This window comes from Xyrauchen texanus, chromosome 17, assembly GCF_025860055.1.
Source record: "Xyrauchen texanus isolate HMW12.3.18 chromosome 17, RBS_HiC_50CHRs, whole genome shotgun sequence".
Lineage (NCBI taxonomy): Eukaryota > Metazoa > Chordata > Actinopteri > Cypriniformes > Catostomidae > Xyrauchen > Xyrauchen texanus.
In genome coordinates, this window is record NC_068292.1 from 14,609,263 (window position 1) to 14,627,761 (window position 18,499).

Here is an 18,499-nt window from a genome sequence, read left to right on the forward strand (position 1 = left end):
CCTGATAGGTTTTCTCAAAGAGGTCTTGCAGAGGGCAACAGTAACTCAGTTAGTTTCCTAGGTGAGGTGTTGTCAGTCAAGAGAATTTTGAAAGCCACGTGCAAGTTATTTAGAATAGAATAGAATCTTTAATTTCACCAAACGACGTTCACAGGAAGTTGGTATAGAACTGTGCCATTATAGGGTTATTATAGTTACATTGTGATTGGGGGAGATTTTAGTATAATATTGTGTCATAAAGAAACAATTTTATTGTGTTAGTTGGAGAAACAATAGACCACTTTTCTATTAGAAATTAAAGGAATACTTCACCCAAAATTATAATTTACTCACCCTCATGTTCTTTCAGCATTCTTTATTCTGTGGAACACAAAAGACGTTGGGCAGAATGTTCTTTGTCATCATTCGGTTTCAGTGCATTTAGTAGTAACCATCGCAGATGCTGAAGAGGACAAACCCTACCCAATATTCAGATTAGTTGTCAATTAATATAGGGTTTCCATCAAACTTGTACAGATCCCCCCTTCAATCCCCCTTGGAAAAAAAAAAAAAAAAAAGAGAAAAAAAAAATGCATATGTGTACATTTTACCATTTAACCAAACTGTGCAGGTTTCCATCTTAAACTATAACCTTTCATTCGGTTTCAGTGCATTTAGTAGTAACCATCACAGACGCTGAAGAGGACAAACCCCACCCAATATTCAGATTAGTTGTCAATTAATATAGGGTTTCCATCAAACTTGTACAGATCCCCCCTTCAGTCCCCCGCTTTGAAAAAACTGCAAAAGTGTATATGTGTACATTTTACCATTTAACCAAACTGTGCAGGTTTCCATCTTAAACTATAACCTTTCAGTAAGGCACATTTTTAACTATTTAAAAAATGTACACCTTTGTATCACAGTATGAGAGTGTATTAAATCTTAGAGCGCCCTCTAGTGGTAGGAAGATTAAATTCATCACTGCAGTTACTGTACTGTTAGTTGCTCTGTATAAAAATGTGATAAAACATCACTAGTTGACCAACAAACTCCATTTGTGTTCAGATGAACTCACAGTTAGTATGTTTGAAGACAAATAAAGCAAGTACAGATGAATAAGAAATGTTTTCTCTGTGTTTCTGTCCCTATTAGAGGATGATGTGGATCTGGAGGCTCTGGTGAATGACATGAACTCTTCCTTAGAGAGTCTGTGCTCCTCCTGTAGTGTGACAGATGAATCCACTTCCCTGTTGCACAACGACCAGCCGCACCGGCCCATCTATCTCACACAAGCTCAGCCCGCCTCCCCACACCAGAGATTGCAGCGGTCTCAACCCATGCACATCCTCGCTGTCAGGTACAAGCCAAGCGAACATATGCACACACAGTGGGGTATAAAAGTCTGAGACCACATTGAAAATCTGGGATTCCTTGAACCTGGAAATAAACTGAATGTTTTGGGATTCTGAAAAATGGTACTCAAAGAAATGCTTAATATAGAAGAGATATTTCAAGATAAAAGCTAAATTGTGATTTACCATTTACCATGTTAACTCATTTTGTACAGATGGTCATATTTCCCTGTATCATCAGGTCTTAACTTGTGGAGTCCAAGCCAGTTGTAGTGCATGCTGTGATTAAAGTAAAAGGTGGACATGTAAAATACTTAAAAATAAAAAACAAAAAAATGCAAGGTAACATTCAATTTGAACTTTCAAATTTAAATTGTTATGCGGATCATTAAATTCATATAAAAGTTGTCTCAGAATTTTAGACCACACTGTAGGCTTATATATACACACACACACACACACACACACACACACACACACACACACACACACACACACACACGTTGTGTTTCCATGTTTTATGGGGACTTTCCATAGACATAATGGTTTTTATACTGTACAAACTTTATATTCTATCCCCTAAACCTAACCCTACCCCTAAACCTAACCCTCACAGAAAACTTTCTGCATTTTTACATTTTCAAAAAACATAATTTAGTATGATTTATAAGCTGTTTTCCTCATGGGGACCGACAAAATGTCCCCACAAGGTCAAAAATTTCGGGTTTTACTATCCTTATGGGGACATTTGGTCCCCACAAAGTGATAAATACACGCTCACACACACACACACACACACACACACACACACACACACACACACACACACACACAAACAGACAGAGCACAATTTGCTCAAAGAAACACCAAAAAAGGAGTGCAAATTACATTAAAACTTTACAGATCAAAGATCTTTCCAAAACATTATCTCAAACAAAACACACACTCTTAGAACTTGTTCAGCTTGCACACTTCCTTTGTCTCCACCAAGAGATGCACTATTGTTATTCCATTGCTATGTTGTTCTGAGTATAAATGGTTTCCATTAGGTGAGCATGTTTTCCCTCTCAGCTGTGGATCAGAGCAGGAATTTGAGAGTGTAACAAGCTCGTGAATGAGGGTTCACTCAAGCAAAGGTTCATTGAGAGGTTACCACTTAGATTTTAGCTCTGAAAGCTACAGCATCAATATGTGTGTGTGTGTGTGTGTGTGTGTGTGTGTGTGTGTGTGTGTGTGTGCTGTGTATGTGTGTGCGTGTTTCAGTTGTTCTCTGATGTCCACACTTCAAAAGGACTCCCCGTCTATTGCTAGCTTCAAAAATGGCTAAAAATGCTAATGTTACCCAAAGCCACAAAACACTTCAAGTCTGACAGTAATACTCTCAGCGAAGTCTTCCGAAAGTTGAGATTTTGCCTTGTTTCTCCAGAAGACTTCAGGAAGAGGAGCAACAGTACCGAACGTCCTCTCTACCTGCCATCCCCAACCCCTTTCCTGAGCTCTGCAGCCCTGCTAGTTCTCCTACACTCAGCTCCGCCTCTTTACCTCAATGTCAGCCCACAGGCAAATATGTAAGTCCCTTTGTTCTTATTCCCTTCTTACCAAAAATGTTAATTCTGTCATTATGTACTCTCCCCCCATGTTGTTCCAATCCCATATTTTCTTTCTTTTTGAAGCACAAAAGGAGAATTTTTGAAGAATATTCCCACAGCTCTTTTCCAAACGATGACAAAAATAGGAAAACAGTAAATGCATAAAAAAATGTTAGATGGCTTGTGCTCTATATTTCAAGTCTTCTGAAGCCATACGATCGCTTTATGTGAGGAACAGACAGAAATGTGTTATTCGATTTTAAGTCCTAATTGTGAAGGATCCCCCCTTGGGTTGCTGTTCCCCTCCAGACCAGCAGGGGATGCTTTCCTTGATCCTTCCATGCCATGCTCCTTCCAGGCTTGCAAATGGCACTTATACCTTGAGCTCTGTTCTCTCCACTCCTGCAGATGGCACCAACGCCCCTAACCCTGTTCAACTCTCTGCTCGTTAACCCTCATTCCCTTCACCTGTGTCTAGGCCTTTATAAGTCTGTTTGTTCCCTGCCTTTATGTTCAGTCTTGAGCCTATGTACCCTGTGCCTCCAGTGACCAGTTCTCTAGCTAAGTGTTTTCCTTATTATACCCTTTTTGACCCTTGTGTCTATTTTTGTTTCTCTGTTTTGTGGAAGCTCGGCTTTCCTTGTTTATTTGTACTTTGCTTTATTTTAATTTTTTACAAGTTTCCTGACTCAATGCTCTTCTGCTCTTGGGTTCAACTATCGGGGAGTTATCTCAATGGTTAAACACCTAACACTTGAGCACTGCTGACCCGGGTTCGATCCATGCGTACGGCAGCCTCGTTACAGCAAGACTGAACCATAGAAGCGAGCCCAGCGGAAGGGTCTTCATCAAACGTAGATTGGAATGGATTCTGTCAGCCCTTTCAGATCAAGTTGCAACCATTCAGAGGCACGACCAGGCTCTGTCAGAGATCCTTCACCTTCTGAGTCACCAGTCTCAAGCCGCCTCATCCCGAGACCCACCTTCCGATCTTTCACAAAGACCTATACATTCTTTACCATCAGAGCCCAGACTACCAGCCCCTGAACGATTTGATGGCAGTCCTGAGAGATGTAGAGGTTTCATTACCCAGTGTACCCTGGCCTTCCAGCTTCAGCCCAGCAGCTTTCCTGCTAAAAGTAGTAAAGTGGCCTACATCATTACCCTTCTCTCAGGCAAGGCATTGGACTGGGCCTCAGCCTTATGGGACCAGAGATCTCCACTCACAGCCAACAGTCAAGACTTCATTTCTGAGATGAAGAGAGTTTTCCTCCATCCAGCTAGTAGGGGAGATGTGGATCATCGCTTGCTTCATCTTTCTCAAGGTACCCGGAGTGCAGCAGAGTTTGTTATCGAGTTTCGCACCCTTGCCACGGAGAGTGGATGGGATCAACGAACTCTTGAGAGCTACCACCATGCCTTGTCTCCTGAGCTCAAGGATGAGTTGGCGTTCTGAAACCCTGCAACTGATCTTGAATCTCTCATTGATGTGGCCATCAGGGTAGAACGCCAACAGGAGCGACAGCAGGAGATCAGATTGCTGGAGTCCGCCAGCCCTATTAAAATGCCTTCATCTCCTAGCGACCCTGAGGAACCCATGCAGCTGGGTAGAACCAGGATATCCCAAGCAGAACCCAACCGACGGATGAGGGTCAGATGCTGTCTCTATTGTGGCAAGCCAGGCCACTTTCGCTTTGCATGTCCTGAGTTATTGTCTTTCTTTATGGTTACTTACTATCATCATGAAAGCACACTGAAAGACTTTTTGACAGACAAATGTCAGACTTCAGTGAAAGAGATCATCATGTCATATTTGGAGATTTAGATGTTTGGGTGACATGGGTGTTCTTGTCATTTAGAGTGTGCTAAAATACAGATTGGATGTGAGGTGTGTTACCTTAGCATGTGTCCAGACACTGGTTTCCTTAGAGCTGTGTCACTTCCTGTACAGTGCGTGAGTCATGCGCTCTTACAGTAAGAATCGTAACACATACAGTAGTGATTAAAAGTTATGTCCACATAAATATCCCCTAAACATGATTGTTTATTCATCCAAGATGTGATGACAGAAAATGTGTGCATGCGTGAGAGTATCTATGCGTGAATATAGTTATCTCAAACCACTGGCTGTCATGTGCGATCTGACTGAGGCCCCTGATGTATTCCTGGAAAGCTCTGTCATTGCTGCAGGCTAACCACATCCATATGGGTCCACTGTCTGTTACCGTAATATCGGGCCTATGTTACTGTAAAAATAGCTACAGATATTAATCAATTACCCTTATTCCTCTCTCTTCACTTTTATTGTTCCGTGGATGGAACCCAGCAGGGGTCTACGTGCCAGAGAGGGCTTTGGGGCTGACAGTAAGAGAGAGGCTTAAAAAAACACAAAAACCTGGAAGAGCGGCTGGAAGTCATTTAAAACAGCTGACAGATCTTCAGTGACTGATGATGTCCATAAATACAATCAAGACATCAAACACATTGTCTGTTGTTTGTATGTGAAGTGCATGTGAGTAGAAGACATTCCAAAAGAATATGTGAAATGAGAACATATTTATTGCTGAGAAGTGGTGGTTTACTGCATGTATGCAGTTGTTGTATGGTATGTAGTCAGGTAATGGCATCACATCGTGCCATATCATGTTACTAGACACAAATGTCAAAACTAAGAGTGCCTACATACTAGAGAAAGCTCTAAGGTCCATTTTGAGGGTGTGGAAAGGCTGTGTATGTCGGCAGGAAGGCATCAAGGCACTTTCACTGAATCCAATATTTGCATCACATCTGGTCAGTTTTTGGAGGCAGCATAGATTTGTGCTTTGCTGCCTTTGATATCCTAAAATCCTGTGCATGTGATTGCTTTTTCATTTTATTTTTCAAACTATGACCCCATTTCTACCTAGAAATAACTTTTGTAGTTAATAAATATTTGCTTTACTGTGTCTGAAGCTCACTTGAATTTGTTTTAGTCATTAGCTTTTAGGGGTGTGAAGTGAGGACATTATCTCTATCTGTTACTATGACAAAATTATCTGAATCTGTATCTGTATTTGGATAGAACTGGATGTGGGCATGACAGAAGTGCATCAAACCTAATTTACGTATAAAAGTAATTTACATTTATAGTTTATGTATATAAAATATGCCTCAAATAGGCCTATTTAAATATTATTATCCCTTTCATACTAGGGTGGCAGCGGTATACCGGTTTCACGCTACACCACGGTTTGAAAATTGATGGTTATCATCCCATGTACATTTGCATCTCCTTTCCTTCTCGACTGTCTGTCAGACTCGTCAACTTGTGCCACACACACACATGCAGCAGATGTCAGAGAGAAGCAAGGTGAGGGGGTCTGACATGAGTGTGTGTGTGAGTTAAAGCAGTGTTTCTCAACTGGTCTATTCGGACTGGGTCGTGGACAGCAGGGAAATAACAATGCCATGGTAACTTCTCCCATTGAAGATATTTTGGCGGCCGCCCAAGTGATCGAGTATTTACCTGCCAAGGCAGATTTATTGATAATCTCGCAAACAGCTAAAGACTTCTCATCTGCACTTCTGCGAGTGTAACGAGCTCGCGCTAATGGTCTGCTCTTCTCTCTGGCGCGCGTTCAACAACTGTGCTTCCCTCGATATTGCGGAGCGCAGACATCAAAACTGTGACCAATTTCAATTCTAGCGAGACTTTTCTAGTTTAAAGTGTTACGGAGATTGTCAATTCAAACCTCTCATCAGTAGCAGCCCTGACATGCCAAACAGCACTGAGGAGGAAAAGAGCAACACTGTGCTATGCGCCTAAATTAATAAATTAAACAGCATCACCTTTACAAATTTGTTTAAGGATTTTACATGAGTAAAAGTAACTGTTATATTTTAACAAAATGTTATAGTTTCATATGAAATAATCTAAAATTAGAATCTATTAGACCTCATTTTATATCAACAGTGGCAGTTAAATATGTGTTTCAGCTTGAATACATTTTTCATAAATGCATTAATTTATTATTATTATTATTATTATTTAAGACTAGCACACTGACCTAACCATGGTAACGAGGAGCCTTTCCTTCTGTGTAATATATGTATAAATATGTCATATCAGGTAACAAACAGGCTAATAATGGGCTCATAATAAGTAAATATGCTCTTCAATTTTTAAAAGGGGAGAGACAACTTCCTGTAGATTTTGTTATGACATCAACAACAAAAATAATGTCACTTGATGCATGCCCTTGTACTGGAAAACCCTGAACAAAACCTATACAACATAAAAGGAAATGCAACCCAGGATACATTAAATACAGGTTATGTTTGATCTATGGCAGGTCGACACTTGCTGTCCAATGTAAAATCTGTCCTGAAGCAAAACCAGTTGAGAGGCACTGAGATAAAGATACAGACAGGAGCCGTCTGGCTGTGCTGTCACGCACCTACAGTATATATTAACTGTTAATAATCATAGGACATTACTTTAAAAGCTCACACAGCGATGTTATTTTTCATTTAGTAGTTCATTTAACATTTAAACTAACATGCTTTAGTTATATAACATGTTATAGTTACATGCTATTTTTTAATCATGTTTATAATTCTGTTTATTATAATTCTGTTAGCTTTCTTATTTTTTCTATTTATTTTATTTTCAAAGGGGAGACTTTTTTTTACACATACTTCAATAAAACAAATGGTTTCAAGTTTAAATTATAATAAAGTGTTTGCTCAAAAATAAATATATAAATAAAATAACCCTTCTGTTTTCACTGATAATAGTAATTGTGTAATACCGTGAAACCGTGATATTTTTTGAGACCGTTATCATACCGTGAAAATCTCTTATACCGTTGCAACCCTATTTCATACATACCGTCACACATATGTGACGGTTAATAAGTGTCACACATATTTCAGCAACAGCCAGTTACGTTACAAGCTGCCAGATTCAAACCGACACAGGCTGCACTGGTCCAGATTCTGTAATTTATAAACGCTCAAACAGTTACTCACACAGTCTTTTAAACCACAGAATAAGTTTATTTTATAAACATACAACCAACTTGTCACTAAAGTACTATGATAAAAGTTCATAGCTCTTATACGCACAGTCAATTCATCAAACTTTGTCTTCCTCCGTTGCGTGCTGCAATTTGTTTACATTAGTAGCGGTTGTCATTCATCAAACAAACAGCTACTCAAAGAGTCTTTTCATGCACGTAATATGTTTATTTTATGTAACAGACAGCCTAATTGTTATTAAAGTACCACAGTAACAGTTCACAGCTTGTATATGCACAGCCATCATGTCTAAACACAATATTCCCATGCACGCAGCCACGTCTGCTTAGTATTAGGTGCAGATGTGATTTTTATTCACACAAACATATTATATGCTTGAAAAGACTGTTTGAGTTGCTGTATGTATTCTGAAACATACAGCCAAACTATCACAAAAGCACCACGCCAACAATTTAAAACTCGTATACACAGTGAACACATGCTTATCGAGTGCGATTATCTGATGCACGCAGCCAAGTCTGTTTACTAACGCTAAACACACACACACACACACACACACACACACACACACACACACACACACACACACACACACACACACACACCATGTCTGAGATGTCAAACAGTGCAGATAGGAAAACTGGACTGCTACAGTACATAACCCATTTTTTCACATGTTTACTATATTATATACAGTAATTTAATTGATAAAAAATGCTATGACAAGAAATAATAAAAACAAATACTCTGCCCTCATAAAGTTTTATGATACAATCTAGTCTTATTTTGTGCACACATATTTTAACTTAATGTGGAGGACATAATTAATTAGTTCAATTACATGAGCAGAATTAGGTAAATGCAGTGGAATAAATGGCAAGAGTGAGCCTCTGTAATCCTGCTTTTGAAGGAATGTTCTGAAGAAATTACGTTGAGACTGTGGCCATCCGATTTGAACTAGAAATCACCATTTTCATTCATAAACTTTACACTGTAGTACCCTAATATTGGCTTTAGACTCATCATTGCTTTGCAATTTTAGATATGTTTATTTAAAATATTGCTTCATACTTGTGTTTGGTGGGTGATCAGTCTTCCAAATATTTTTCTATTATTCTGATTAATTCGTTTTTTGTTTTTAAGTCATTATCTGTGCCTTTACAAATAAGGTATTCGGCTTTGGGAACATCCCTTTTAGCTATATAATACATGTGCACACAGCTAGAAAAGTGTGTTTGTGCTGTCTTTCTTTAAAATAACTGCCACTTCGTTTGAAATGTAATCTTTTGTAATGACATTCAGACATGTCTAAGCAGACTGATCTCTCTGTGACTTTGGCTACTGTAGTTTGAAAGTTCTTCTGTTGAAATCAGTCTGTGATACCGGTCTCGGTACCAAATCCGAACCACTGCCCCTGTGGCCGAAGCAGAATGTGACGTGATTCTTTTTGGAAGTGGCTCCAAAATAGAGTGGTTAGATGTCCTGCTTTTCACTTAACAGTCCAGTTTTTAAGCACTTTGACTAGTGTCCTGACTTATTCTGAAAAAATCGTGTTTTATCCCATATTTCCCTTCTCCTAAAATTTCTTTTATCGCCTATGTGGCTTTCTCAGTCACGTGAATATTCTAATCAAAGCTAACCAAGGATATCAAGCCAAAACCAATGAAATCACACCTTGTTATTTGAAGTACATGATTGGATTAAACTATCCAGTCACAATCCCCTATCAATAGATGTCCAGTTAGTGAACTGATTGAAGATTCAGTAGGATGCGGCTGGAAAAATGACAAGGACGCATGCATTTACATTTATTTAGGATCTTCAAAATGAGTTTAAATTCCTAAAAATGGAGTCACAGACAGAGCCTAGTAAAGTGAGGAGTGAGATTTGTTGAGCTTTCTTTTCCATCGCCCATGGAGGCCGCATTGGCACCACGCAACCTGTTAATACAAAAAAGCATGTGGATGCTGCTAAAAGTAAGTGTGCCAAACCAAGTGTTAGCGATTTTGTTTTGTGAAGCAAAGTTCCAAATCTGACATGGTGCACGCAAGTGAAGGACTTTCTGTTGTGCAAGGCCATAGCTTTGCACATACATGACATGAGAAAAGTATTGCAGTCCAGGCTGGAGGAATCATCCATACCATCCGACATTAAAAAGCAGTTGGATGCCCTGGTTGAAGCTGGTGACATGTGATCAGATGATTTCTTTTGTGCAGTCAGAAGCTTTTATTCAACATCGGTAGAATGTTGTAGAAAGTCAATCTGGTGCATTCTGATAATCATGTGTGATATGAAGCTTGTTTCTGGAGTCTTTTACATGTTACTTTCCCACAGCTGCCTCTGGTTTGCATCCCCTGGATAGTGTTTCTCAAATGTAGACTCATACAAGTACAAAAGTCTGCTGGCCTGCTTGCCTGGTAAGAAGCAAGACATTTTGTGTTTACAGAATTTTCCGAGCTGCAGGCATTTTCTGAGGCCCCCATTGCTCTCCCAGATCCCATGCAGAAGGCACGCGAACCAGAGCACTTCCATATGCCAGCATGATGTTTGACGGCATGGCTCAGCAAAGCCGGGACACATAGAAACATTGACCAGTATACTGTAATTTCATGTGTCTTCTACCTTATTCTAGTTTAAAGTTTACAATGTCATTATTTACTCACATGCCATTCCAAACTTCCATGGAACTAGAAAGTAGATATGTTGAAAAAAATATACTGTTTTGTCTTTTTCATGCAAATAAAATCAATGGGGACTGGAGTTTTCAAGGTTCAAAAAGGATACAAATCACCATAAAGAATCATAAAATTGTTTCTTACAACACCATATTAGAAAGAAAAGTTTTTATTAATATTTGTATTTTTTTGTAAAACATCCTGTTTAAGTCTATTCTATTCTAGAACCTTCCAACACATTCTTATCAGAGACACTAACCACCCTTCAGTGACAGAGAGAGAAAAGAGGGAGAGAGATACACGTAGGCTTTAATCCATTTAAAGCACTCACTGACATTAGGTTCTGGCACCCACTGAGAAGGCCTGGAACTCAAATAAGGAGATGAGCAATATTTTTAATAGTATCTTACCTCACTTTAATGTGTTGATGCATTTTTACTCTAGGGTGAGGTAAGCTTCTGGAAATAACCCAGCACTGGGAAGGGCACTCTAGATTCATCAAACCCACACAAGACAGCACAGCCTGAGATAGGCTGGTCAACTAAGTTGCCAACTGGTCAGAGATGCTTAATGTGTTGTTTTTGGTCATAGCAGGAGGTAATGTTTGGGTTATGGTTGACCTTACGAGGTCATAAACTCTGCAACAGATATGTTGCTTTGCTGCTTTGTTATATTGTTGATGCGTACGCACTGGATTCAGTACTGATATTTACATCCAATCCCAAATGGTCATCTGAGACTGATTGCTGATGACACCTGCTATGAACACGAGACCACTCGTGATTGTTATTTGTTAAGAAAAAAAGTATATTTTTCAGCTCTAAATACAGAATTTAATACATCAGTTTTTCACTGTGTTTTAAAAGGTATGTAAGATCAGAATAAAAATGTTCTTGGGGGTATCACAAGAGGTTTCATTCAAATAAAGGAAGAAATGTAAGAAAGCTCCACCTGAAATGTTTTCCATAAACAATATGACTGCCTGAAAGATGATGGAGAAACTGTATTTCTTGCTGTTCTGTCAAACTAGTGGTAGAACAGTAAATCACATAATATTGTGTGCAGAATGACCTGTGGTCCATGGTACTATGGTATTGTATGACTATCATATTCATATACACATGATCACACAGCAAATCGACACTTTGCTTCCGAAAGTTTACTTTTACCCTGATATCAACCTCATTCAGCCAATTACTGACAAGGCGCCACCCCCTTTATAGAAAACCAAAGTATTACCATGGTACCATTCCAGGTAAGTATGCATCTCAGGTGTTCCAGTTATATTCCTGTTTAATTACAGAACATAACAGTAGACAACTGTAACACATTAGTGTGTTGCACGTAGCTGGGTTCTATCATCTTCACCTTGCCAGTCCCATATGGCATGATACAGTACGTGTTGATTTAAGCCACTGGCGTGTGTACCAGTCAGATCGCACATCCAGGTAAGCTACTGTGTATAAAATCTGCCGAGTGGATTTGGTTCTCTCTGCTAGGTCTGATACCAGTCAAAACAGAGCTCTTGACAAATGCTGGCTTGGAGACATGTCAGGCTATGGTTTAGTCTAAGGCCTCTCCAGAGTCAAAGAGCCATTTTTATCCTTTACCTTACTGAGCAAGTCACAACTTGCCTGGGTGCTGAGTACAACCGTGACCGAGAGCAGTGATTTAACCAGCTCCATCTGAAAAAATGGCAATTAAAACAATCCGTGGAAATCACACTGCCAGCCAAGATATTCGCTAATGCTGTCCTGCTGAGGTGCACTGCCATAAACTCAAGTCCTAAAGGTCTGCTGACCCCAGTGAACCTTTTAACACCCCAGCCTGATTCCCTGACCCAGAGACAACAGTTCTAGGGGTTTACTGAATTTTTCACCTGGAAATATCATTTGTGTATCTTAAAGGGATAGTTCACCCAAAAATGTAAATTCTCTCATCATTTACTCACCCTCTTGCCATCCCAGATGTGTATAACTTTCTTTTTTCAGCAGAAAACAAACAAAGATTAGAAGAATATCTCAGCTTTGTAGGTCCATACAATGCAAGTGAATGGTGATCAGCATTTTAAAGCTTCAAAAAGCACAGACAGTTGTAGTAAAAGTAATCCATTCGACAGTTATGGTAAATAGGGCTTAAATATTGATCTGTTAATCAAATAAAGTGATCGTATTGCTTTAAACAACATTAATTTAACCACAGGAGTTGTACTGATTACTTTTACTATGATTGTCTGTGCTTTTTGGAGCTTTATATTGCTGATCACCATCCACTTGCAATGTATGGTCCTACAGAGCTGAGATATTCTTCTAATCTTTGTTTGTGTTCTGCTGAAGAGAGAAAGTCATACACATCTGGGATGGCATGAGGGTGAGTAAATGATGTTAAAATAAAATTTTGTGTGAACTTTCTGTTAAATTTGATGTTTAAAAGATCATTCCGTATCAAAACTGAATCTAAAACTATATCTTGCTATTGGTCTGAAAACAGATTGTCTGAATACAGGCTGCTACAAAATCACTCCATTGGTTAAAAGAAGGTAAAGATTAGAAATGTGCCACAGTTAACCTTTTTGGGGGGCAATCCCCAAAAGTGTCCCTTAAAAAGTGTCCCTTAAAAATATTTGGACCCTTAAGCTACACTTTAAAAATGTATGAATGTCATTGCATTAGATGAGAAATGTTCCTTTCCACTTTTCTCAGCCATTTTTGCTGTTACCCTTAACCAAGGTCCCAAGGGAATTTTAGTGGATGTATGAAGTCAGTTGATGAAGTTAACACAAATATCCTAGCAAAGTGAGTAAATGGCCACAGGTGTACCATTTACAGTGGCCATTTTCCACTGTTTGATAACCATCAAACAAATTTCCAAATACTTTTTGTTCTAATTTTGAACAGTTCTATAATTATTACTATTTAGTAGTACTGTTTTACTATTTTATAATTTAAAACCTAACAAAGTTTTTTGTGCTTTCTTCCTTTAAATGCCACTTTCTGTGATATTTTGTTAACTACTGCAATGACATTTATAAGTTTTTAAGTGTAACTTAAATTCGCAAGTGCATTTTACAGTTGGGCCACTCTACAAATGGCTTGCATATAGTTGTCTCTGTTTATTAACCTGGGATAGAGAAAGTATTTTAACAGAAAAAAATAAATATGAAATATGCTAGAGAAATATGCTTCCATATTTGTTAACAAGCACATATTAAATCACTCTATCCTGACTGAAAGCTCCACACTTGAGCAGCATGTGGTTTTAGAAATAATATCTGCAATCTTCTATGTTGCTTTTAACCCTTCACGTTCAACAGGATGTCGTTACTCTGCCCTGAACTGATTTGTCAGCATTCTGAAGACTTATTGCTGAGGAGCTCAGCACAGAGAAGCTGGATTCATGTAGGTCACACAGACGGCACGTTGCCATTAGGCTCTCATCTGTAGACCAGGAATGCCTGTCTTTCAAAGGAAGAAACTAGGACATAAGAAAAGAGATAGAAGAAAATGCCAAAAAGTGCTAACTCCTTTTTTGTCAGCATGCATGCATGCATGCATTTTAAATAGGGATTGCAAACTGAACAAACGTATTTTTGTGGCTGTAATTTTGTCCAGTAAGAACGAGCAATAGGGTAGGGGAGAAAGAAAGCAAAAGAAACATAGGAGTTGGCAATCGCCCAGACGAGCCTCATTACGATGGCCTAGTGAGGCAGAGTGGACTGTACTGTGCAGAAATCAATGTCTTAAATATGAAAGCACTTTCACCTTTGGCCTCATTCTTCTACTGGCTCAGTCTGAGAACCTCATTTCAGTCAGTTCCAGTCACCCCATTCAAAATCCACATGACTGTTACTGATGGTTTAGAGCAGTGCTCTGAGATTTTGAGCTGGGCTCTTCTGTAAGGTTCTGTTCTTTTACAGACAAGAGGTTACTGTTTAAATCTTGGAGAAAATATAAGAGGAATCTCAGTGAGCCTAGATTATATTCATGCTCAATACTTGGCCAGCACATGTTTAAGTTTTTATTAGGATTAAGCAGTATGTCTAAAGTAGGTTGTCAAACAATATACAGTATATATTGAATATGTTGTTGCTACATGAAATGCTGATTGATGGATCAAATACATTTCAAATGATTGCATATAACTACTGTATATTTGCTGAGAAACAACCCACATGAAGAATATTTCAAAACATTGTTGGGCATTGTGTTGCTGTTCTTTCATCACCTCACTGTGTGCTGTGTTTTTGAGATGTGTCAAGTTAAAAGTAGTTCATCTTTGAAAACACATCTTGAGAGTCCTGACTTCTATATTTTTGTGTTTTGTCTCACTGTTTTTGAATGCATGAATATGACTAGTGTGAATGGCTCCAGCTCTTGGTCAAACCGCTCATTGGTGAGGCATGTTGCTTGTAGTTGCACCTGTAGACATGCATGATTCAATTTATTGAATTTTGTGGAATTAAGAGCCTTAATCTAACGTTAATGGATTTGCTTTGCCAATTTATAATTTCTCATCATTAGACATGATTTTTGACAAGTTGTAAAATATATTACTGTGGCATACAAACCTGTTCGGTAGGGAAAGGAGGAAGCAGGAACTGGATTAACAATTGACAAGACTTTTATTACAACATAAAACGCTGAACTGAAACTCTACCTCCTGGCATCCCTGGCTCCTCCTTTATCTCTCTCCTGCTGATTGGGCAACTCAGCACCAGGCATGCATCCTCATTGTCACGATCCCTTGTTGTCTGTCCCATGTTTTCAGTTTCACTCAGCACTTCACATTCCATGTCACATTCCTTGTGGTCCGGCCCGTGTTTTCACCAGTCCCTGTCTAAGAAAACTACACTTCCCATCTTTCCTTGCCCTCACCACCTGCCAGCACTCACTCATTGTTTTCACCTGCTTATCGTTTAGTTCCATCACTTCGTGTATTTAAACCCTGTTTATTTCTCCATTCCCCTGTCGGTCTTTAATGTTTGTGGATGCCTGTGTCTGAGCTCTCCGTCATTTTTCTCCTACCCGTTATACCCATCTAATGTCTTTCAAGTTGTTTTGCTTTGTTTTTCCCCATCGCGGGTATTTCCTTTGTTCCTGTAGTGTCTGTTACCATTTGTTTTGTTTAAATAAAAAACGCTGCATCTAGATCCTCGCTCCTCGTCTGCCTTCACCTACATTCGTGACAAAGACTGACCCAATAATGGATCTAGCAGCGGTTTTCACCGAACTGGCCCGGGCAAATTTTCCCGTCCGCGAGTAGTCACGACTCTTCTCCACTGTCGCCATCCACACCGGGTTTGACGACGCCACCCTGAAGACCATCTACCGGGTCGGGTTACCATCATCCCAGTGGAGGGAGGCGCCGGAACCCGGAGAGCACACGTGGAGGGAGTACGTGAGTCTCGTTCTGAGGAAACTAGCGCCCAAGGAACCACCCCTCTTGATTCCGGCTTTCGAGCCTGAGCCCATGCCTACCTGATCGATGAGCCAGCGCTACCAACTTCGTCCGCCCGGAGGAGGTGGAGGAGAAGAAAAGCTTCCGCTCTCCAGCTCACGCCGGCCAAGATCAGCGAGCCAGCGCCCACGCCTCCTCAGCTCCGTCTCCTGAGCCTCCCTCGGCTCCACCTCCAGAGCCTTCCAGGTCTCCGCCCCTAAAGCCTCCTACGGTGCCCCCTTCCTCGGCTCCGCCTCCTAGGCCTTCCTCGGCTCTGCCTCCTGAGCATCCAGAGCCTCCCTCAGCTCCGCCTCCTGAGCCTCCAGAGCCTCCCTCAGCTTCGTCTCCAGAGCTCCTCTCAGCTCCACCCCCGGGACCTGTCCCTGTCCTGGGGCCGCCTCCCGAGCCTCCTGGACCTGTCCCTGTCTGGTGGCCGCCTCCCAGGCCTCCTAGACCCGTCCCTGTCTTGTGGCCGCCTCCCAGGCCTCCTGAACCTGTCCTGAGGCCGCCTCCCAGGCCTCCTGGACCTGTCCCTGTCCGGTGGCCGTCTCCCAGGCCTCCTGAACCTGTCCCTGTCCTGTGGCCACCTCCCAGGCCTCCTGGACCTGTCCCTGCCCCTTGGACTGCCCTCTTGCCCTCTGTGCCCCCTGGACTTCCTGTCTGCCCCGTGTGCTCCCCTTGGACTGCCTCCTTGCCCCTGTGCCTCCTTAGTCTGTCTTTGTGTCCCTTGTGGCCCCTTTGGTCTGTCTGTTTGCCCCTTATGTACCTTATTTGTCTGCTAGGACCCCCTTCACTTCTTGGATGATTTTGTTTGTTTTCTTTTGGATCATCTAGAATCCGATCCTTTTGAGGGGGGGTTATGTCACGATCCCTTGTTGTCTGTCCCGTGTTTTCTGTTTCACTCAGCACTTCACACTCCATGTCACGTTCCTTGTTGTCCGGCCCGTGTTTTCACCAGTCCCTGTCTAAGAAAACTACACTTCACATCTTTCCTTGCCCTCATCACCTGCCAGCACTCACTCATTGTTTTCACCTGCTTATCGTTTAGTTCCATCACGTATTTAAACCCTGTTTATTTCTCCATTCCCCTGTCGGTCTTTAATGTTTGTGGATGCCTGTGTCTGAGCTCTCTGTCATTGTTTCTCCTACCCGTTATACCCATCTAATGTCTTTCGTGTTGTTTTGTTGTTTTGCTTAGTTTTTCCCCATCGCTGGTATTTCCTTTGTTCCTGTAGTGTCTGTTACCATTTGTTTTGTTTAAATAAAAACCGCTGCATCTACATCCTCGCTCCTCGTCTGCCTTCACCTACATTCGTGACACTCATGGCCTGGCCACGCCCTCCTCCTCATCACAATTACTGTTTGAACCACTGTGATTGATGTGGTGCCTGAGCAAGACAAGCCAGTCATTTCAAATGTTTCATAGCTTTGTCCCACATCACAGTATTTTCAAGAAAGTACAAACAAATCCCACTTCCTGTCCTTTAAACCATTGCTCAAATATCATTTAAAACATTTGCTAAACAAATCTTTAAACTATTGCATAAGCCAATTTTAAACAAGATTTCCATTAATGGAAAATTAATGGTTTTTTTTTCATAAAACCCGGAAAATTCCGTGTTTGGAAGGGAAAGAGTTAATATAATTATCATTTAATTATTTTTAAACCATTAAAATCAAATTTTGTCTAAATTACACAATGATGATTAATCGACTTTATGGACGTTGCAGTTTTTGTCGTCTGTTAATGCTGATGTTCTGTGAAGCTGCTTTGAAACGATGTGTGTTGTGAAAGGCGCTATACAAATAAAATTGAATTGAATTGAATTAATGCATTTTCTGTTAACGTGTACCCCCCTGAAATGACATACCCAAACTTAAATAGTTGTAGTTAATGAACCCTTTACATTTACAATTATTTGTTTAGCAGACACTTTTATTCAAAGGTTTACATATGAGGAATCAGCAAAAGCAATTCATTCTAAGGACCCTTTAAGATACAGGCAAATGTACTGTCTCTTGTAAAAGACGCTTGGGAGTTTGTTTTTCTCCAAAAAGTCTAAATTAATAAATGGAAAAAAAAGGAAAAAAAAGTTAGAAAATGACAAATTTTAAAGACATTGTCAGGACTTCATTCTCAAAATGTCAAATTCATCCAAATATGTGTTTTCAAATGTTTACTGTGCACACCTCCCACTTTCTTGCTGGATAAACTCTCAAATAAAATTGTCTCTTTATGACGCTATCAGCAATGCTTTTCATGTAGAGGTCAAAGTGGCGTTTGATGAGTCATGTGGAAGCCGCTTTAGCCAGTGTTTCTCAACTGGTGGGTCATGACTAAAAAGGAGACGCAGGTCTGTTCTGTAAGTGTCACAGACAGCCGGGAATAAAACATGCTAAATGTAAATAACAAAATGCAAAGAATAATATAATCATGTCTATTGCA

At 40.3% G+C, this 18,499-nt stretch overlaps 1 protein-coding gene across 5 annotated transcripts in view; it reads left to right on the forward strand.

Moving 5' to 3' along the window:
- Window positions 1-18,499, forward strand: part of LOC127657612 (growth factor receptor-bound protein 10-like) — a 99,103-nt gene that overhangs the window by 53,767 nt on the left and 26,837 nt on the right. For 4 of the 5 annotated variants that reach the window (XM_052146485.1, XM_052146487.1, XM_052146484.1 and 1 more), the window contains exons 4-5: window positions 1,135-1,339; window positions 2,761-2,902. In XM_052146485.1, coding sequence (XP_052002445.1) covers window positions 1,135-1,339; window positions 2,761-2,902 — 347 coding nt within the window. The remainder of the gene's footprint in view (window positions 1-1,134; window positions 1,340-2,760; window positions 2,903-18,499) is intronic. The other variant, XM_052146488.1, reaches the window with a different exon arrangement.